Source organism: Typopeltis vanoorti, chromosome 12 (genome assembly GCF_054136105.1).
Source record: "Typopeltis vanoorti isolate ZY-2024b chromosome 12, IOZ_Tvanoo_1.0, whole genome shotgun sequence".
Classification (NCBI taxonomy): Eukaryota; Metazoa; Arthropoda; class Arachnida; order Uropygi; family Thelyphonidae; genus Typopeltis; species Typopeltis vanoorti.
The window spans coordinates 28,519,242-28,543,119 of NC_143560.1; the positions used below are offsets into that span (position 1 = coordinate 28,519,242).

At 35.9% G+C, this 23,878-nt stretch overlaps 1 protein-coding gene across 1 annotated transcript in view; it reads left to right on the forward strand.

Annotated features, from left to right (window-relative positions):
• The window catches only part of LOC150100648 (plexin-A4-like), a 707,214-nt gene that overhangs the window by 581,871 nt on the left and 101,465 nt on the right, over window positions 1-23,878 (forward strand). Inside the window, 2 exon segments of the mRNA XM_090401991.1 lie at window positions 704-807; window positions 3,637-3,730. Of these exon segments, the coding sequence (XP_090258117.1) occupies window positions 704-807; window positions 3,637-3,730 (198 nt within the window).

Genomic DNA, 23,878 nt, shown 5'->3' on the forward strand with positions numbered 1-23,878 from the left:
TTTTTGGGTGAGGGTCACATAAAAATAAAAGAAAAAGAAAATCTGAAATTAACTGATTGTATGAAAATTAGTATTTGATGTTGTAGCTAACAGTAGGAATAACTTATTTAGAGCAAATCAAATAGTTGCTTATACACTTTGGAGGGGGGGGGAACAACTAAAAAGCAGCTACAAAGTATCATTTAAGAAGAAATAAAAACTGGTTGTTACTTTTATGAATAAGAATAAATTTAGATAGTTGAATTCTCAAGACTTTATTTCTTCCATCAGACAAAAACTTTACAGAATGCTTATGTATAAATCATGTTCTTGATGATACATTTTCAACTGGTAATCACATTTTTTTAGATAATATATCCATCTCAGAAATATAATTTTTGGATAAGAAGACATTTGCCATCATTCAAACAGAACTAGTTTCTAAACTTGCTGCTTACCACAGTGATACTCTTTCCTGGTATGGCTGACCTGTTGGATTCCCATTTGCCTAAACTCTCATTTATCCATAATGTTAATATGCTATCAGTCCAATAAATATATCAGGGGTGGAATTGACATAAAAAAAATAATAAAAGAAATTAAAAATAGCTTTAAAAATTCATTGCAAATTAAAATGAATACCATTGTCACTCATTTCTGTGCTCTAATGTTGATTAATGATCTGAGTTATTTCATAATTTCAGTGAATGTTATTTTATTTTAGAATGGCGAACAGGAACATCAGGCCGTCTAACATTGTCTGATGAAGATGCAACTATAAAGATTGAAGGCGAGTGGAAAAGGCTCAATACACTTGCTCATTATAAGGTAAATAGTTTGTTACTCTTTTGTTGTTTTTATTCATTTATTTTTTTTTAAATCAACAAATTGATCTGTTTTGACATCATTCATAATCCAAATTCATCATTTTATTTAGAAGCTTGATAAAATGATGAATTTGCCTTACTGAAGAAATTGATCAAAGGCCACCTTAAGAATCAAAGCTGGATACCTGAGAGGAGATCTCCATATATCCTTAAAGAATGCAGAGAGCCAACCAACTAAGGCTTCTGATCTAATTATCCAACCCACTAGATGGCAGTTCACTGACAGGCTTGTGCAAGAATGTTCTGGGATTTCTGAATTTTATATGTTCATGTGTAAAAGTTGCTATAGAAGTTGTGTGCGTGGATTTTTTTAGGTGGGCTTGTTTGAGTTTGTGTACAAAATCTTTAAACTTAGTGCTAGGTATACTGACTAGCATCGAAAGCAATATAGCAGTGGCTTTGTCTATGCTTGAGTTGAATTTTGATTTTAATCATTAAATATGAGGTGTGCTATGTGTATTTGTTTGATTATGTTGATGACATGGCAGAGTGTAGTAAGGCAGAAGAATATATGAAAGACAGTGAAGTGATAGAAGAACAAATGACAAATAGTAAAGAAGCTAGCATAAAAGATATGAACACAAATGTTGAGGATATTACAAAAGAATCAGTAAGGTTGAGAAATTAACTGAGGTGTGTACAGAGTGAGATAGGATATTTAGAGAAGAGACTGGTAGTTGGATATGTGAGAAGGAAGGTGCCAGTAGCAGATGAGTTAAAAATGAATGATTGCAGTAGAATGGTGGAGAGTAGTGTAATGCTGCATGGGAACTATGGGTGAAAGATGTGGAAATGCAGAGGAGTTGACTATGCTGTTTTGGTTGGAGCAAATGATTTGCAAAGTAGTCTGAATGAAGTAGAATAGGATTTGTGAGTGTTTGCTAGAAACACTGAAACAGAAAAATGTGAGAGAGAGAATTGTGAGTGTGTTACCAAAGTATGGTAGTAGATTGCTGAGGAGAGAAGCAAAAAAAAAAAAGAAGAGAAGAAACTCATGCAGGAAGAGAGAACTTAAGCATGTGGAACACGAGTTGCATCTGCTGAAGATATAGTGGAAATGTTTAATGAATGTTTGTTAGTGTTTTCACGCAGTGGAGTTAAGAATGGTGTTGAATAGCAATTGGAAGTAGGACAGAAGAGTGACAGTTCAAGAATAGGAATTGTTTAGAATATTAAATAACCTTAATTTTGATAAGGCTGTGGGACTGGATGGGATAACAACATTTATACTATGGGAATGTATAAAAGAGCTGGCATTGTCCTTGATTTGGTTGTTCGACAGAACTCTGGCAACAGGAATGGCCCTAGAAAAGCAGAAAGAGGGGAGAAATAGTGCCACTGCATAAGAGAGATTGAGTCAGTAGTGTCAAACTGCAAGTATATGAAGTGTAGCATTGAAAGTTATAGAGAGTTTGTATTCTGCTAGAGACAGAATACAAACCTGGATTGATGAGAATGAAAATATTTTGAGTGAGCAGCATGGGTCTGGTCTGTTAAGGGGAGGTCATGCTTTAGTAACTTAACTTGGTTACATTTTCTTACAGGGTGACTAATGTATTGGATAGATGAGATGCATATACTGCGATTTATCTGCATTTTGCTAAAGCATTTGAAGAACCACATGATAAACTACTGTTGAATAGAGTAGGATGGGAATGAATAGTCACCTCCATAGCTCAGCCAGTATAGACAAAGCCCTTTGGTCAAAACACCTGGGTTCGATTCCCATCAGTGACATGAGGAACCTTTATCTGGTCTTGTTCGACTGAAAGTGAGTTAGCTGGTCTTATACAGAGGTAGAGGTTTTTCCCTTCTGGAAACTCAGGTTTTTCATCCCTCAAAACAGACAAACAAACTGACCAGTAGAACACATGCAATTTACAGATAAGAATACTTAGTCATGGGGTAACCGCCTTATCCTCGTATTACAGTTAGGAAATCCAACAATACTTGGAAGGCTGTGGGCTCTTAAGTGCCTGTTAAAGCCACTGATAGATAGACATATAGGGAATGAATAGCCACTTGGTAGTTTGATTACAAGGATGGTTGACTGATTGGAGTCAATGAGTGGTGTATGGAGGTGCAGTGGTCCCAAAAAAGGAAGGTGATAAGTAGTATACCACAGGACTCTGTTTTCTGGGACCATTGTTGTTTAACTTCAATGATATAGTTCACTGTGTGAAAGGAGGTATTAAGTTTATTATTATTATTTCATGACACCTCCAAGGAGTCTTAAAGACTCATCAAGAGAGGGCACCTACTCTACAATTCTCTGTCTCCACAACTTAATCAACCAGCTACAGCGAAGCTGCTGCTACCGTCATCATCATCATCTACACCAATGCCATCTACTGCCCATTGTTATTTTTTATCTGTAAATTGTGTGTGTCTTGCTAATTTGTCTGTATGCTGGGTGAAAAACCTGAGTTTCTGGAAGAAAAACCTCTGATCCCTCATATGAGATCAGCTAACTGCAGCTTCAATTGAAACAACTCATATAAAGATTTCTCTTCTTGCAACAAGAATTGAACTTAGGCTTTTTCCAGTTGAAGGGCACAACGTACCGTCATTCTTCCAATTGCACTATGGAGGTACTTAAATTGTTTGCTGATGAGCTAAATTTAGAAGAGCAATGTCAATCAAATACCCAACAAGGACATGTTGTTGTTAGAGGAGGATTTGTGTACTGTTGGAACCTTTGCTGTTCTTGTGCCAATAAACCAACCAACCAGAAAAATATAACTATCTTAAAAGTGATTTTCTTTTCCAGGTCCCAGATGGTGCTCTGTTAACATTGGTGCCTAAACAGTCATCTATATACAATTTATCCATAATGGCAGATAAAGTGGATCGGCATAAGTATGGTAAGCTAATTGATAATGTCAAATGAGATTTTCTTTAGTTTTACAAAACAGTAACTAATTTGAAAAAATATTCGTGCTAGTGCAGAAGCCATGTCTGGCTTTATCATATCAGAAACACAGAAATACTTCATTTTTGAACTCTTGTTGCCACTGATTATATCATTCTGTGTCATTATCAGGAACATTCACTATATACACACAGTGCATATCAATATCATGTTTATACAGTAATCTACTGCTTATCCAACTTTCAAAACAATGATCCTTCAGTTAACTGACCCATGTAGGTCAATCAACTAACTTATGTTAGAGCACCATGTAATTATACTTCACTTATACACCCTTCAGTTATCAGAAGCAAACTTCCTACAATTTATCTGCTATGATTGGATAAATTGTAGATTACTGTGTGTGTGTGTGTGTGAGAGAGAGAGAGAGAGAGAAAAACATCCACGCTGTTATTGTAAATCACATATTATCAGGCCACCTGATATCGATTTATCTTTTTCATGGTGTAGATTAGTCATCTCTAAAATTTGTTTCAACCTGATGAGCTAGCAACTATTAGCTCATCATTATCATGGCATGGTGTCCTGATAAAATGTGGTTTACTATATATAAAAAGATGTTTATATAAACATCTGCATTATCATGCAATGCAAATGTTATCCATTATTACAAAACAATGGTCAAATGAATATATTAAAAATCTGAAGAAGTTAGCTATAAATGATGGACTGAACTTCCTGGTCTCTTCATACTGCCATTACATATTACTTCTGAAAGATTTTCCACATATTAAGGCACAGTGAATGCGTTATGGTTTGTCATCCTGTTATATAAGTTACTGTCATGTGGTGTCCTGTTAGACAATTATATGATTTTTTACATGACAGTAACTTATAAATTCAAGGTTATTTGTCAGGGAGGTCTTTCAAACATTGCAGCAGGGACTGTAGTTTTGTAGGTGATTTATCTTACATTTTTTAAGAATTGTAGTGCATTGAGATACTGCCAACACATGCAAAACTGCATATATGTGTATATGGTTATCATATGAACACATGTTTTTCTGTATATAATAATATTATTATTATTATTATTACAGGCTACTCCATGGTGTCCTGATCATTGTTAGACTCAACGAGGGGGAGGGGGGGGGCCTCAATGAGTCTAACATCACTTCAAGCATTATCCAACATTTGTGCAGTATCTGTCATACTTTGCAATATTTGAACTCATTCACAGTCATGGAATTCACAACAGACTCTGGCAACCTGTTCCATTCATTTATCACTCTCCAAGCAAAAAACCTACTAGTTCTGTAGCAGCACTTAGTTGTGTATTGCATCTTATTTCTGTCTCTCACCAAACAGGCTAGATCCCACTGCTTGTATTACTCATATTACCATAACCATTCAGATTTCTACTCTAGTTGGATTCAAATCTTTTGCACTCATTAGCAAAACTCTCCCACTCTTTTTGTCTTGTCTGTCCTACCTGAATGCACTTGATCTCATTACATTCTATTCCTGGAACAATGTTCTCCTCTCTCAAGGTTTGCAGTGACAATTTTTGGTTCTGCTACATCTGCCAATTCTAAGAACTCCTGAACTTTATTCCTCATCATCATCATCAAATTCCTGCCATGTACCCTCAAGGGGTGTACAGGATATGACAGTACTACATGAAAAAATTACATCATTACTAACTTCCTATCTACAATTTTCCTCCAAATCAGTCTGTTACTTGTCAAGACTCCAACATTATCAGATCTTATATTTCTATCATCTAAGGCACTTTGTACCGTATCAATCCACCTACATCTGGGTCGTTTTCCTGCCAACCTGGCAGAGAACACTTGTTTTGCTAATCTTTCCTCTCCCATTCTATTTAAGTGACCATACCACCTGAGATTAGCTCTGCTAACGCATTCCTGGATGCTGACAATGTCAAGTTCTTTCCTAATATCCTCATTTTTAATATGATATTGCCATTGATGCCATCTGTTCACGCCTCTAATCTTTCTCAGGACTCTCATATCTGCGGTCTCCAGTCTTTGGTCAAGTGTTTTACTTCTGACCCAGCTCTCAGATCCATAAGTTAAAACTGGTTTGAACACTGTCTTGTATACAGCTAATTTAGTGTTCCGACTAATTTCTTTCTTATTCCATATGAATTTATTCAATTGACTTCCCACCATACCAGCTTTGCTGATTCTGTTGTCTATTTCTATATTTAATTTACCATCTTCAGTAAAAATCGTGCCTAAGTAGCTGAAATGTTTTACTTGTTCCGCAGGTTCTCCATTCACAACACAGTTGACATTTTCAATGATTCTGCCTATTTTCATTGTCTTTGTCTTTTTATTGCTGACCTTCATACCATATCTATTACAACAGCTATTCAATTTAGTCAGAGAATCTTGCAGACTTGTAGCGGATTTATTTAGAAGTATAACATCATCCGCATAAAGCAAAGAGCTGACATTAACATCTCCAATTTTGATATCAGGTTTAATACCACATTCCTTCATAATGTGATCCATATAGATAATATTTGTCGTAAAGTGAAGATCTGATCCTGACAGCCTCTATTTGGCCTGAATCCAGCTTGTTCTTCACCAAGCTTTTCTTCCATAATTCTTCTCAACCGTTTCTCAAGTATACTTGCATAGATCTTGTCAGGAACACTCAGTACGGAAATACCTCTGTAATTCTCACATTGAGTTTTATTTCCCTTTTTATATATGGGTACTATGAGAGCTCTACTCCAATCATCGGGAATTCGTCCCTCTGTCCAGGCATTCTGAACTATGCAGTGCAGCCACTGTAAGACTTTTATACAACCATACTTCAGCATTTCTGGTCGAATATCATCTACTCCTGCTGCCTTTCCATATTTCAAGCCTTTGATGGCTTTTTTCTACTTCAAGTATGGATATGTATTCCTGACTGCATGCCTGGTCAGTGTTTTTTATCACTGTGCTGTCATCACTGCTTGTTTCATTTAGCAGTTTTTCAAAGTAATTACTCCATACTTCAAGGATATCTTTTTCTCCTGTTTTCATGTCACCTTTATCATCTCTAATTCCTTTTACAGCACTCTTTCCTCCATTCCTAAGCTTCTTCAACAACCTCCAGAATATTTTGCCACCTTCTTGATATTTATTTTCTATATTCTTGCCAAAGTCCTCCCATGACTTTTGTTTAACTAGTTTTACACACTGTTTAGCTTTCTTACATTTGTCTCTGTATTCTGTAAGAGTAAAAGCTGACTTATTTGCCAGGAACTTTTGATATGCTTTCTTCTTTTCCTTCACTGCCTCTTTAACTTCCTGTGTCCACCAGGGAGTTCTGATTTTTTTATCCTTGCACACAACCTCACCACATGCCTCTCTGGCAGAATCAATCAATGTTTTCTTCATAGTTTGCCACTGAATCTCCAAGGTTTGATTCCTGTTCTCATACTCTTTCATTTTCTTTTCAATAATCTTTCTGTATTTTAGTCTACAGTTCACATCTGAGAGCTGCTCAACTTTTATTCGCTTTAAAACTTTCTTACATGTCATTCTTTTCAATATGAAATTCAATTTTATCCTGCTCAAGACTAAATAGTGATCGCTTTCAATTTCAAATCCTCTGTACACTCTGGTGTCCTGCACCAGGGAGAAAACATCACTATCAACAATAACATAGTCAATGAGACTTTCTTATTCCTTGCCTCTTCTCTCCATGTGAATTTGTGCACATTTTTATGTTGGAACATGGTGTTACTAATGACCAGTCCATGTCCTGAGCAGAAATCCAACAGATATTTGCCATTATTATTAGCTTTGCTCTTTTCTCCAAATTTTCCCAAAATATTTTTGTATGTCTCACAATCATTTCCTACTCTGCTATTTAGATCCCCAACAAGGACCAACTTTTCCTTTTTCATTGTGTCAGTTGCTTTTTCTAAAGCCTCAAAAAATTCCTCCACTTCTACCTTAGTAGAACCTTTATTCCTGGCTTCTGCCAATAGTATATGTGCATACAAGTTGAACACTAGGCTGACCATTGTACTCTTGAATTGTAATGAATAACTATATGGAATATACAGAAGTTAGCAAAACTCTGAGCTAGTAGTAGTAGACAAGACGGTGTTTAAACAACATTACCAACCATGATATGTTTAGATGGCAATCTAAACATATCATGGACCATTGAAATTGAAATAACATTGAGTTGCCTTGAAATAACATGGAAATGAAATATAAAATTATATATGTCAGCTTCCTTGGCTGGTTGGATGCTACAACCATTTGTAACTTATGGATCTCAGAGTTTTTGATCAGCTAGAATCTACAGATACGGTATTTCTCAGAAAAATGAACAGATTATATCAGTAGTAGAATTGTGTTGAAATGAAGATATTAAAATAAATTTAGTTTAATCCTTTGAAGATACTTTCAGGCGCAAACAAAGTTTGCGCCTGAAAGTATCTTCAGGACTGGGGTAAAGTGGTACAACACCAGGCAACTCCTTGGAAAGGTGGAGCAAGCTACCAACACTCCTATCTCAGTATCTCCCATAATGCAAAACACATCTCCTTGCGGATATGTATAATGTTATGCATTAAGGGAAGGGCCACTACCCAGACTAGTTTCAACCTTTATCGAGGTCTCTTCGGTGGGAGCCAGGTCCAAGTGGAGATACCAGGCAGAAGCATTAGCAAGGTCATCTCCTCCTATAGGAGCTGCCAAACGGTGTGCCACCTTTTTATTAAATTACTCTGTATTTAGAGAAAGATGTTGAAAGTTTATTTTTCACTTGGTCAGACTATAGTAAATTTAGTTTAATCCTTTATCCAAGTGTGTTTGGCATCTCCTATAGGAGGAGATGACCTTGCTAATGCTTCTGCCTGGTATCTCCACTTGAGCCTGGCTCCCACTGAAGAGACCTCAATAAAGGTTGAAACTAGTCTGGGTAGTGGCCCTTCCCTTAATGCATAACATTATACATGTCCGCAAGGAGATGTGTTTTGCATTATGGGAGATACTGAGATCGGAGTGTTGGTAGCTTGCTCCACCTTTGCAAGGAGTTGCCTGGTGTTGTACCACTTTACCCCAGTCCTGAAGATACTTTCAGGCACAAACTTTGTTTGCACACACTTGGATAAAGGATTAAACTAAATTTATTATAAGTCTGACCAAGTGAAAAATAAACTTTCGAAGATATTAAAAAGGAACGTGCCATAACAGAGTGCGAGTATAGCTAATCAAGAGTGTTATGATCACTTAACAATATGAGAGGAATGGTTAGTTATGTTCTCCCCATGACCTTTTGAATGGGTAAACCACCCGGCTGGTTTACTAACCGCCCGGCTAATTAATGATGTGAATTGACATGGCTAAATAATGAGCAAGAATGGAAAAATAATTTAAGACATTTTTTAATTAATCGAGCTGGAGAGTCTCGATACGTGAGACCAGCTGAATTTCTTGCATTGCAAGCCAATCTCGAGAGCTTCAGATATTCACTTGGATGCACCAATCTGTTCGCGGAAGAAGACAAAAATTGGGATTTTGAATACAACAGTATTGGTTGCAAAGAAGATCTTTTAAGAAAGAGACATAATTTTGATGTTTGAAAGAAAAAACTATGAAAATTGAGCAAATTCAAATCGAAGGCAAAAATAGATATTAAAAATCTACATTTATTTTTCTTAATAATGGTTTTTGTCTGAAAATCGTGAGTCAAGTATTTAATATTTTATTTTGTAAAAGAAAATGGCCTGAGCATCAAATATAGTTGTGATCTCAGGGAATTCTCGAAACTCTCGAGGACTATGACATCAGTCTCCAGTGATACCAATTCCCATTCCTAGTAATTAATACTTATAAATAGTAAAATCGCGACATAACACGTGTTATGTGTCTTGGGTATTACTGTCAGTGCACAATTCAGTGATTTGTTCTGATTAATTTAATAACAATGATATTTTGTATTTATTTAATTACCCCATAATGAGTAAAAAGTCAAGTGTCAGAAAACAACACCCTTAAGTTATTTTAAGAAAGATGAAACCGATAAGCATAGTGGCGAAGACACCAAACCAACAACAGAATCGTCAATTTCTGCAGTCTCTTTCAAATGTAAAACATGCATATAAACACCGCTTATCGGGTATTAACAGTGAGTGGTTTAAAAAATTCCATTGGTTAGTGGTGAAAGATAATGGAATGATGTGTTCCACATGTATGAAATACAGAAAGAAAGAGATGACCCACAAACAAGGAAGTGACTTGGGTAACTATGCCATGCACAAGACTTTGAAAAGAAAGCTTGGTTGACCATGAACAAAGCAAGTTACACACTGATTCTTGTTCGGATATAATCGAAAAACGTATACTAGAAGAAACCGGAATAGGGCAAATTGAAAAATCAATTTCAATTTTGAATAACTTGCAGAGAGATGCTTTTCTGGGAGATTTAAGATCTATGTATTTGTTAGCAAAAAATGAGTTACCACATACTACTTTATTTGAAAAATTGCTTGAGCATTGCAAGGCTATATAGGCTGTTCCTACTTAGAATATCTTAATGTTGGTAAAAATGCACATTATACCTCAGAAAGAAGAATGCAAAAGTTGATTGATATTTTAGGATCAGAAATTAGATCTGAAATACTGAAAAATATACATTCTGCAGATTATTTCAGTGTTTTATGTGATGAAACTACAGACATCTCAGTTTTAAAACAGCTGATTATGCACATTAAATATGTTTATCAACTTAGAAAAGAGGTCAAGGTTAGTTTTGTATCAACTTGCAATATCATTGATGGCAAAGCTGAGACTATAATTTTACTCATGGTCAACTATCATTGTGTAAACCACCGACTGGCTCTTACTAGTGCCCAAGCAGTTGCTGAAGTGCCTTATTTAGTCATGTTTAATGATATCTTAAGGCAATTGTTTTTCTTCTTCCAAAATTCCTCAGGATGGCTAGTTTAACCCAAATCCAAAATATGCTAAACAGTCCTCAGATTAAACTTAAAATGGCTAGTGACACTAAATGGCTGTCTCATGATTCTGCAATACAATCTCTAAGAGAATGGTGAGTGTTATAGCTGCATTGGAAAGAAAGATCACTGAACAAAATGATATTACAGCTGAAGGTTTAAGTAAATATATCAGAACATACAATTTCGTAGCTTCACTAATGATGCTTTCAGATGTGTTACCGCATTTATCTAACTTGTCTAGATCATGGCAAAAGCAAGATGTTGACTTAACTGAAATAGAGCCAGTCTTAGAAGCCAGAGAACTATCCATCATGGAATTGAAAGACACTCCTGGCAGTCATTTTCAAAATCTTCATCAGCATCTTTCAGGTGAATGGTCAGACCTTCACATTGATTATTCAGATTCTAATACTACAATACTACAACTAATACTACAATATATGATAAATACATAGGCACAGCTATTAAACACTTAGAAGCAAGATTTCCTGATATGCCAATCATTTCCTACTTTTCAACAGAAAGTCATGATCAACGTGAGGCTTCTGAAATTCTTTTTGATTATTATTCTAGAAATGGAAGTCCTGCTGTTTTAAACTATGAAAGTACTAAACTAGAATTGGCAGTTGCATCAAAAATGATTAATGGACAGTCATACAAAAATCTAGATCCAAGACAAATACTGGTGAAATTAGCAACAACATCTGAGCTCAAAGAGTCTTTTCCAAATTTTGCAAAACTGGCTGCTGTTGGACTGGCCATACCTGTGAGAATAGCTGAATGTGAAAGGGGTTTCTCTGCATTAAAAAGGATAAAAACCTGTATGAGGAATCGCATCAGTCAGAACACTCTAAATAATCTGATGCTAATTTCACTGGAGGGACCAGATCCAACAGATTTTAATTACGAAAAAGCTGCTGATAACTGGGCCTTCTAAGAAGAAGAGAAGAATTAATGTATAGAATTTTAAGTTGTGAGCATTACTTAATGAGAAAATAAGAAAAATTCTAGTCTTGTTTGTTATAATTACTATATAAAATATTATCCATGTTTGAAGTAATGTCTAATAAAATTACTATATTAATTTGTTATGAAAAAGGATCTTTCTTAACTCGTTCAAAATTTAATTTTTGTATGTCTGGCTAATGCTTCATTCCACCCGGCTGGTAAAAATTTCTGAGGATAACACTGCTTAATAAAACAGCTGATGATAAAAAAAGACCATAATTTGGCGGTTTGATCTGATGCAGTTAGTAGTGTGCTAGAAAATCAATGTATGATTCAACAGCATTAGAGTCATGTCTATTGAGAGATTTATTGCAGGACAATGGTTGTTAGAAGATATCAACAGTTGTCTTGCAAATTAATATAATAATTATTAATTATTATTAATAGCTAGCCTGGTTGGCCGAATGGTTAGCATATCCACACCCCAGCCAAAAGGCTGCAGGTTCGAATCCCACATTGGATGGATGTTTGTGATTGTCTGTGAAAATACTAGTCGTGGTGGGCTAGATGGCGTTGGTGTAGAATGATTGTAGTTGCGGTTCGTTGCAGTTGGTGAATTGAGTGGTGGAGACAGAGTTGTAGAATAGGTACCCTCCCTCGATGAGTTTTTGGACTCCCCAGAGGTATGATGTAATAATAATAAAGGAGTGTTATCTTTAGTACCTTGTAAATCCCTTCAAGATACATAACAGGAATTTAATGAACTATATACACACACACACACAATGGGGGGGGGGGGGGGGCATGCCCCATACTTGTTTGAGCTGTACACAGTTGTGTAGCTATGTCCATTTGAGCCCATTATAGGTTGGGGTATATAGCTGAGGTAAATAGTGAGCTATTTTGTCCTTCATTACCAGCAAAATTTGATTGGAAAGTAAGCTGTTTTTCCATCTGCCTGTCTCTAAGCCAGCAATTGATCCAGAATTAATTTTGCACCAGAAACTTATGCATGTAAACTGTGTGTGAATCATTTTCTATACTGTATGTATTACAATGACGACATCAATAAGTTTTAAGAGGTATACCGTGAGTAAACATATCGATACAAAATTAATAACTGAAAACTCACGTACAAAGATTATTTAATAGTATAATTTTCGCCTGTGTGTCATCACAGGCATCTTCAGTTCGTTTTAAGCTCAAATTAAACAATAACTGACAATTCCAAAAAGCACCACCTAAGTAGCTGGTGTAAGATAACTAAAAAGGTCAGTCTTCTTCTTTCACTCTGCCTTATCCCATGTTAAACTGGGTCGGCGCACCAATCTTTAACCTTCCTCTTCCAAGTTCTCCGGTCCAGGGCATCCTTCGGACTACATCCTTTCTCCCTAAGATCCTCTGTCATCTTATCCCTCCACCTGAGCTTGGGCCTGCCTCTTTTCCTCCTTCCCTCCAACTCCATATACTCCACTCGTTTACCAACATACTCCTCACCCTTCCTATCAACATGTCTAAATCACTTCAGCCTACTTTCTTGTATCGTCTTGCCAATTGGTCCCACCTTAATAACCGTCCCTCTGATGTAGTCATTCCTTATCCTGTCCTTCTTTGTCACACCACTCATCCATCTCAACATCCGCATCTCCGCTACCTCCATCTTCCTCTCCTGTGTCTTGGTTATAGGCCACGTCTCCGCACCATGGAGCATCGCCGGCCTCACCACCATCTTATAGAACTTTCTTTCCTCTTACAACTCACTCTCTTGTCGCACAGGACCCCGCTCATCTTCCTCCAGTTCATCCAACCGCATGTTATTCAGTGCTATATTTCCTCATCCAGGTCACCATTCCTCTCGACAACCGACCCAAGGTACTTGAATTTCTTCCCTGAAATTAGCCTTTCACCCTGGAGTCGTATGACGATATCCTCGTCACTCCCCGTTGACATATATTCAGTCTTCATCCGGTTAATTCTCATGCCGCTCTCCTCCAATGCCTTTCTCCACTCTTCCAGGGTATATTCAAGCTTCTCTCGGGATGATTCGCATAGAACAATGTCATCGGCAAACAGCATGCTCCATGGTGCCTCCACTAGTACATCCATGACCAGGTCAAAGAGGTAAGGGCTCAGAGCTGACCCTTGGTGTAGCCCTATGACAATAGGGAACCCTTCTGTCATGCCGACACTTGACCTGACCTGAGTTTCTGTTCCCTCATACATCTCCGACACCCCCTTCTTCCTCATACACCTCCATACCTCCTGCCTGGCCACTCTGTCATATGCCTTTTCCAGATCTATAAACACCATGTGCAGATCCACTTGCATCTCTCTATATTTCTCCATTAATCGCCTTAGCGTAAATATTGCATCCATTGTACCTCTTCCTGGCATAAATCCAAACTGCTCCTCACCAATTTTCGTTTCCTGCTGTAACCTTGCTTCAATTACTCTTTCCCATATTTTTAATGTGTGTGACATCAGCTTGATTCCTCTATAGTTGCCACAGTCTTGAACATCTCCTCTTTCTTTGTAGATTGGGACGAGAATACTTTTCCTCCATTCCTCTGGTATCTTTTCCTGTTGGGCTATTTTACACATCAGATCCCATAACATATCCATGCCTTCACTGCCCAAACTTTTCCATACTTCCACAGGTATCTGGTCTGCTCCCACAGCCTTTCCATTCTTCATTTTTCTCAGTACCCAAACCACTTCCTCTCTACTTATGTCTTGTACCGGTCTCTCATTTACCTCTCCATCCTTGCACCTCTCTCTTGGATTCTCTTCATTTAGTAGTTTTCGGAAATATTCTTTCCATCTTCCTCTGATTTTGTCCTCGTCTTGTAATACTACTCCTGAGGCATCCTTTATCTGCTTGACTGATGTTATGTCTTTCGAGGCCTTATCTCTGGCTTTCGCTATTCTCAACAACTGAGCTTCACCACCGTTTCTCTCCAGTTCTTCATAAACCTCATCAACTGCCCTCGCTTTCGCCCTTGCCACAGCCATAACTAAAAAGGTCAATAAATTTCCTAAAAAAAAAAAAAAAATGTATACAATAAAAAGTTAGGAAAGATTAGCTGATTTATAAAGTACTATTTCTGTAAAAAGACGATCTTTTACAGAAAGAACTGCAATATATAACTTATTCCTTTCTATCTAATAGTTATAAGAATTGCTTTATTAAATGAGCTTTGAGTAGTTTTAATATGTCTTCCTCTCCAAATACAGAAGAAATAACACGTATTCCTATCCCTTATGTACAAGGCATTAGTGAACATATAGCAAAAGTTTTAAAACCATTGAATATTTTTGTTGCCTTTCGACCGTTTAGAAAAATCTCTACCTTTCTCACTTCTCCTAAGGACAAGCTTCCACACCTTAATTATCCAGGTGTCTACCAGATTCTGTGCTCTTGTAGATTATCTTATTTTGGACAAACAGGAAGATTTGCCTCTATTCAGCTAGAAGAACACCAATCTTATATTGAATACTTTAAATCTGAAAAGTCTGGACTTGCAGAACGTGCCATCTTCACTAGACATAGAGTTCATTGGAGAAAGACAAGAGTCCTTCACAAAAGTCGGTTATAAAGGCGTTCCTTGTGGAACACCTTTATAAAGAAACATGTGAAACTTTACTTCATTCTCCTAACTTAGACAGATCCGACAGCTTACATCTATCCCCTTTATGGGAGATAGTACTTTATAAATCAGCTAATCTTTCCTAACTTTTTATTGTATACATTTTTTTTTTTTTTTATTAGGAAATTTATTGACCTTTTTAGTTATCTTACACCAGCTACTTAGGTGGTGCTTTTTGGAATTGTCAGTTATTGTTTAATTTGAGCTTAAAATGTACTGAAGATGCCTGTGACACACAGGTGAAAATTATACTATTAAATAATCTTTGTACGTGAGTTTTCCGTTATTAATTTTGTACCTATGACATCATCGGCATGTGCCCCCACACACTGATGTCATTTTCACCTATTATACAAGAAGCAAATTTTCTTTGTGCAGTAGTCGGACTGCTTGAATAATGAAAGGTCTATATCCAAATTTCTCAGGACTTGGGTTCTGTCAAAGGCTGATTGCTACTGACTTTACAGTTAGACTGTTTGCAACATGGATACAATCTCTGATCAAGTTTAGATTGGTACAAATCGCTCTTCCTGATACAAAGTGAATTTAGTATTGGTCAATAACATAAGACCCAATGAGGTTCAACTGATATGTGTTGACCATCAAAATTATTCACTAGTTTTAAGTGTGTGTTCTTCCTTCTTAAGAATGAAACATGCTACAAACCTTTCTGTAAGCTTCTTCCAACATTTTAAGAAGGAATGTTCTGTGTTAATCCCAGAGGATTTTAGTGAGCTCTGATATTTACTAAAATCCTCCAAAGAGCACATTCTCTGGCCTTTAGGCTGAGGGGATGGAGTCTTTGGCAGAAAGTTACATTCTTATTTCAATTCTTCTGGAATAAGTTTAGGATGATTTTAGCTATAGAAGACTACTGGTTAGCTACTGATATCCTGAAAGTAGCAAAAAAGATAACATTATTTTTTGCTCCTTTCAGGATATCAGTAATTTCCTGAGGCGAGGTGCCTTTGGTGCTATATGCTGATTGATAGTACATTTTTTTTTTAAAATTTGATAATTTACGACAGATAGTTCACTCAAGGTATTTTTTCCTATCCATCAAATTTTAACCACATTTTTTATATTTTTATATTAGAGATTTGCTTTTGTTTCTAGTTAGGCCAGTAAAAGAGAACAAATCTTTAGTTTTGTTTGGTCTTGTGATATAACAAAATACATCATTCAGGTAACAGCAAAGTGAAAAAGAGGCATAATAATATGATTTTGTGCCTGATACTCTCAATTGAGGCTTCAGTCATAGAGTACAGATGTTCATACAATCATGGTCTAAGTACTAACAAAGCACACACACAGAGCTCTGTAAAAGAAAGTGATTAAGTTAAGGGAGTAAATTTTACAGCTTCTTGAAAAGAAACTGAAGTGGTTTTGCAGATAGACTTTGAAAAAAAAAAAGAAAAAAAAATCGAATTTAAAACAAGTTATAAGGCTGCATCAACATATAAAGCTGCTAATCTGGAGAAATTTTGAAGAATTTGTCCAATGTTATTAACTTCTGAAGTGTTTAATTTCAACAAAAGTAGTTTTCTTATAGAAGAAGATGCCCCAAACACTTACATTATGAAGAATGAACAGAAGCTGCCAGGACAAGACATTGAAAGATCATCTAATGATATGATATTGATAGAGAATGCCTTGGTAGACTTCAAAATGAAGCCATTCCTCAGTAGTAGTAGTGATCAAAAATATAGTTAACCCATGAAATTTTTCAAGACTGGTTTGTGATTTATTTTTGCCAACAGTAGTACAACAACATCTTAAGAACTTGAAGAAAAAGGCTCTCCTGTTTGTCAATAATGCATCAGCCTCATAACTTAAAATCTTGAAAATTCCCCAGGATTTGTAAAATTGAAATTTTTGTTTCCAGTCCCATCACATTGATTTTTTTTCCCAATGAATCAGCATGTCTTCACAAACATTTAATTATCAAAAGCTCATGTTTGAAAAATTTGTTGTGACAACCAGTGAAGAAGACAAGCTGACATTAAAAGAATTCTGGAAGAGTTATACAACATCAGTGATGCTATAGATAATATTAGCAAAGTATGGGAGAATTTGAACCAGAAATTATTCTCATCAGTATGGAATTTGTGGGCCCAATTTGTACCTGATTTTAATGGGTATAAACCTACTGAACAACAACAACAACAACAAAAGTAACTGAAGATATGCCACATCTTGAAGCAAATCTCAGCATTGAAATATCAGAAGATGTGGAGAAGCTTGTCCACCTTCATTCTGAAAGATCTCTTGAAGAGGAGTCCTTGTAAGATGTTACATCAGAACCTGTGTATACAAAATAACTTGCATTGCAAAATCTGCAGGAAATTGTTGATAAGACACACAAACTGAAGTCATTATTGTCTTCACATGACCTTGGGGGAAAATTGATTTCTTGTTTAAGAAGAATATGACTCACTCCTCCCCACCTTCAGAAGAACTTCAAGAATCAATACCCTCCATATCAAGCATCCATTTTTTTTTTTTTTTTTTTTTTTTTTTTTTTTTTTTTTTTGATGCTTGATATGGATACTTACTTATTCCATATCATATGGATACTTTATTCCAAAAATAAGGAATGCAACTCTGACCCAAGCGGCTATGAAAATGCCAAAAGAACTTTATCCAATAAAACTGCCTTCCCAGATTAAGGTTTTTAGATGACAACCTTGGAAGCAATGAAAAGAAAGTGATATAGGTACCTACTCCACACAGACTAGAAGACAGAACATAATCACTTTCTTTTTATTGCTTCCAAGGCGATGTGTGTAGTTAAAGCTGCTGGAGATGATATCCATGGCATATGTAATGATTGCTTTATTTGTGGATAGGTCAGATGTGTGAGTTTTGAAGTGCCTGAAGTGTACAGAAGCTACATAGATCCAGTTCTCTAAGTCAAAATTTGTGCAGTTTAATTGGAGTGGGTACAATATTGTGCCATAACTTCCAATATATGTCCGCACCCAGTCTGGTCTGGTATGCTTCATCTTGTGGAGGTGATTCCACTAAAAGCCAAGCAATATGTGTAAATGCAGATAAAGAAGAAGGGGTAGAGGTAGTATATTTTCTTAAACTTTGCAGGTAGAAGTGGTAGAGAGGATTCAGGTGACAAGTTGAAAAATGTGGGTTCTAGAGGATTTCCAGTAGAAATACAGATTCCTTGAAGTGTTGTAATATCTGAAATGGTTTCATAATGGCTGTTTGAACTTGATATTGTTCTTTAGGGGTTTTTAGCAGTAAGCATTTGAAGATTTTATACTTCTGGTTCTGAGTTAAAAGGTTCTCCTCTTTGGTTCTTACTTCTACCAGTTCCATGTAGGTAAAAGAGAGAGAGAGAGTTAGTCAGTTGTGGGACTTTTAATGTTTGATTGAAAACAGATGCTCTCTAATTCTAACAGCACCTATCTACTTGTGAAATATAACCCAACTCTTTGGATTAAAAAGAAAACAGAAGAATTATGGATATTATTTCTGGGAAAACTCCCATGTTACTCCTCTTAACAAACTATTATATTTACAGCTATTTTGCCTGCTTCTGTTTAGGAGTGCCCCTATTTAAATGTCATTGGCTTTTTACTCACGGATTCTTAGGGCATTGTAGATGTATATTTACCAATAAATATATGTAGCATAAAGGAAAAGAAATTTACACATACCTTTTTCTGGGTGTTGTGGCTTTTCTTCTTTCTGCGGTGAGTAAAAAGCCAATGACATTTAAACAGGGGCACTCCTAAACAGAAGCAGGCAAAATAGCCGTAAATATAACAGAAGAATTACTTAAATCAGTCGCTTCCTGGCCCACAGAATCAGTTAAACTACTTCTGCACTACGCTTGTTCTCTGAGAATATGTGATTTCTCTAAGATTCATAAGCAGAACTTATCGTTTTGGCCAATAGTTGAAGGTATCAACAGTCCCAATTATCATCTAGCCAAAAAAACTAGGAAATGGCCTACCAACTCAAGAAGTTGGTAGGCCATTTCTTCTCCTATTCAACTAATAAATCACTTGATAAAAGTGATTTATTAGGACAAATTCCCACCCAATATCACAGCATCCTTTGTCCATGTTTTGTATGTGTAGAGTGGATTTATTGCTCCTGAAGGATAAGTAACTTTTTTTTTTTTTTTTGTATTTTAGTCGATAATATTAGGTAAACTTATTGAAGTTTTTGTTTTAAACAAGTGTGTGATTGAATGAGCTATTTAGTTTGCAAGTAAACCTTGCATTTTCTTGTTTAAATACAATTGTCAGTATGACACCAATGTTTGGTAGAGCAGTGGCAGCAAAGACCACATTGTCAGGTGATTTGAATTTGTGGGATTTTGTGCAGTGCAGTGTGTGTGAAATGTATTCATCAAGAAAATTAAAAGATATATGGAAGGAAACTGGAGAGAGAGAGAGTGTGTGTGTGTGTGTGTGTGTGTGTGTGTGTGTGTGTGTGTGTGTGTGTGTGTGTGTGTGTGTGTGTGTGTGTGTGTTAAATGTTTTAAAAGTAAATGCCTATTAGGTGACAAGAATGCAGCAAATGATAATAGAATGGACAGTACCGATGTTAGGGTAGAAAATGATGTTATTAATGTCATATGTGCGGCCATGAGAATAGAGGAGGACAATGACATTAATAAAGAAATAGCATGCTTCAATGTTATCCTTCACAGAAGAAAGCGCGAAATTGAAAAATTGCAGAAGCAGCAAGGATTAGCAGGGCTGAAAAGAGAAGGAAACAGGTGGTCTGAAGTAATAATAAAGACCGAACAAACAAACAAATAAAACAAGTTAAAGAGAAAATTGTATACAGAGACTCAATGATCAGGGGAGTACTTAATGAAAGTGTAACAAAATTGTGTTACCCTGATGCAAAAATTCATGATATTAGTCATGCCATCTGGATGCAAAAAGGTAAGTCGAAGGAAATGATTGTTGGCACAAATGATTTGAGAAGCAAGAAGTATTCTATGAGAGAGGATGTAAAGGAGTTGTTAGAAAAGGCAAAACTAAAGAGTGAGAAGGTGAAAATTGTAAGTCTTTTACCACGCTATGATAGAGGCAAAAACTGAGGAGGAGGGTACTGCTAGCTAATGAATCTATATATAGGTAGGTTGTGCAGAAGAAATGATGTAGGATCTGTGATCTGTATTTGATGGAAAGAAGGATTTGTACAATGCTGTGGATCACATCTACATGTTATGGTGTTAGGTGTCTAGAGAGAGAGAGAGATTTGTTCACTGAGCATACTGAAGTGCAAATTAAGGAAAACTTAAGCAGGATGGAAGCAAGTGAGCGTGTTTGAAAGTACCCACAAGGCAGGTGAGTGTGAGAATGACTAGGTGCAGAATCTAGTCTTCAAGCAAAAATATTGAATAGGATAGTCAATTCAGGAAGTAAAGGTGGATGGGGGCCTAAGAGATGCTGCAGTTTCTATATACTAATGCCACAGGTATCAGGAATAAGAGGGAGGAGTTTTGAGCATTGGTTAGTGCAACCTTGTCAAAAGTTATAGGCATTAGTGAAACTTGTCTAACAGCTGTTGATGTAGTTACAGGGATAGAATGTGAAGGGTTTAGTATTTTCAGGGAGAATAGGATGGGGGGGGGGGGATACTGCTAATGATAGCAGATGAATTGCAGCCAATAGAATAGGAAATAGGCAGGGGGGTGGCTGTAGCTGCTCATTTGAAGCAGTCTGGTGTGAAATTAAGGCCAGGAAGTTCCATGGAAGATCAGGAAGACATGCATTGGCAAATTAGTACAACGAGTACAGGTCGAGTGATTGTTATGGGGGATTTCAAAAGTTATGGGCAACTCCATGGAGGTGCCCATACAATAATCACAATAATAATATACTGCATTCTGGTTATTTTGTGTGGCAAAATACTTTTTATCTGCAAAATGAATGCACAGCCATGGGCTGCTATTATCTCCCCCCCCCACACACACACACACAATTACTAACTTTTATATGGAAGCTTTTGAGCAATGTGCTCTAGATTCCTTTACTTTAAAACCTGAAGTCTGACTTAGGTACGTTGATGATGTTTTCATTATCTGATCCCATGGCTGCCAGACATTAGACACTTTCCTCAGCCACCTAAACGAACAACACAAATGCATACAATTCACAACTGAAATTGAAAGTCAAAACACTTCCATTTCTAAATACACTTGTAACACATTTTTCTTCTAGCAGTCTTTCCTTCACTGTTTACTATAAGTAAGTTTATAGTAAACAGTGAACTGGCCAATTATGTACACATAAACTCTTACCACCACCCAATACAAAAACTTGGTGTTATTAACACACTAAAAAACAGGGCTTTAAAGATTTGCTCCAATGAGAAAGCACTTAAGAATGAATTAAAAGTTATCAGCAATACCGTCCTAAAAAATAGCTACAGCAAAATACTATCAAGAAAATTCTTCAAAAGACTGCACCTAATAATAAAAATAAACTAGACTACAATAAAACTGTAGCCATTCTATATGTTAAAGGGATATCAAATAAATTCTACAGAAATGCAAACTTAGTACCACCTTTAAATCTCTTGCAAAATTAAAGAACTATTCAACCCCTCCAAGGATCCCCTTCCTCTCTTGGCCCAGTCTAGAGTATATCGTATTCAGCGCACCTGTAACTTGTCATATATAGGGGAAACTGGAAGCACTATTCCTATCTGAAATAAAGGGGCATAAACATCACATTAAATTTAATAACTGTGGTAACTCTGGCCTTTTTTTGATCATGCCCTGAAACCCTACATAAAACTGACTGGAAATCATTACATGTGAAATACTTACCAACCACCCTAATCATAATAATGATGATCTAAAAATCCTAAGAATATGGATAACACATAACCTTTTGCTCTAAGAGTTCATTATAAATTATAATGAGGACTGTAGTAATCTAGATATAATAATAGTAATGTAGTAATCTTAACCTTAATATAACAAACACTTATGTTAAATTATTCATTAGGTCACCAATATTACTATATTAAGTGTTAATATGAATTTGTTCTCTAACAATGTTACAAATAGCTCTGATTGGGTTTTTATCCCCTCACTAGAGATCAGGCCATACTATTTTAAATGCAATATAGCTCGTGTGTGCTCCAAATTCATTCTCCAGATTATTCCTGACTTGATTGTAGTCTCCATAATTTACCAAAATGAAAGAAGCTTTCTAAGCTGGCTGTTGATTCAATTAGTGCATGGTGAGATTCTGTACTTTTCCAGCACTGTGTGGCATTGTGAAAGTATGACGCTATTCTGAAACATGACAGTGTACTGACCATTTTCAGAGGATTATGAATAATGTGTCCTCTGAGTAGATGCTTGCAAGTTGTTAATTTAAACTTGCCAAGAAATTATATTCTTGCTTAATCCTTTATCCAAATATAAGCAAACAAAGTTTGCTTATATGGAATAGTAATGCTACTTTACTAGGGAATAATTAGAGAACAAGATGGTTTCCCATGAACACACTGTAGATATGTGTATTCGTGGGACTGGTTTGCAGGATGAAACGCCTGAGTTTCCAGGTGTCAGAACCCTCCCATCTCCATATGAGACAAGATAACTCACGTTCGGTTGAAGAGGATTGATGAAAATTCTTCACGTCATGCACAGTATTTGAATTCATGTCTTTTAATTAAATGGCTTCTTTCATACTGACTGAACTATGGCGGCTCCATTATTATTAGTAATGGTAGTTTTAGTATGTGACGCCCACGCGTGCACTAGTTATATGGGATGAATTATACTCCAATTTGATATTTGAACCTTTTAAAAAAAAATTTTTAAATTTTAAAAAAATTAAAAAAAAAAAAAAAATTAGCATACCATGTAGCTTGTAGTCAAACCATTCCAGTTTTCAGGTCAGCTATATTCTGGGCTGCAAAGGGACAACATTGAAATTTTATATTGCAATAACTCTCTGACTTAGTGGAATATATGCAAACGCCGAAATTTGTAAAATGCACAAGAAGTCTGTGTGATTCAGTTTTAGTTCCAACAGGATTACTTTTATCAGAAAATTTTGGTAAAGAAGTTTTGAAATGATATTAATAATTCTGCTCTGGCTGGATGAAATTTTATAGTTAAGATCTCTATTAATATTTATCAGTTTTGATTTGAATCTGATATTGTTGTCCTGAAAAAATTAGATATAATGCACTTTTTTTTGTCTAGAGATAAATCACTGTCTATACAATGAAAGTAGTAGGTATGCTTACAGAATAATGTAAAAAATAATGACAGCTCAATGACCATCTACATATGTTATATACATCTTAGATGATGTTAGGTATTCTTACCAAACACTTTATCGAAAAATATCCTGAAATGTTTTTTTTTTTTTTTTTTTTTTTTTTTTTTTTTTTTTTTTTGATTAATTGCATTTGAGATGAATTGTTTATTTGATAAATTGCATTTTCAATGGATTGTCATTTTGCCATTTGTTTGATTAATTATTTATTCAACAAATTTTTTTTTCTTTTTTTGATGATGAATTGCCATTCAGTAAAC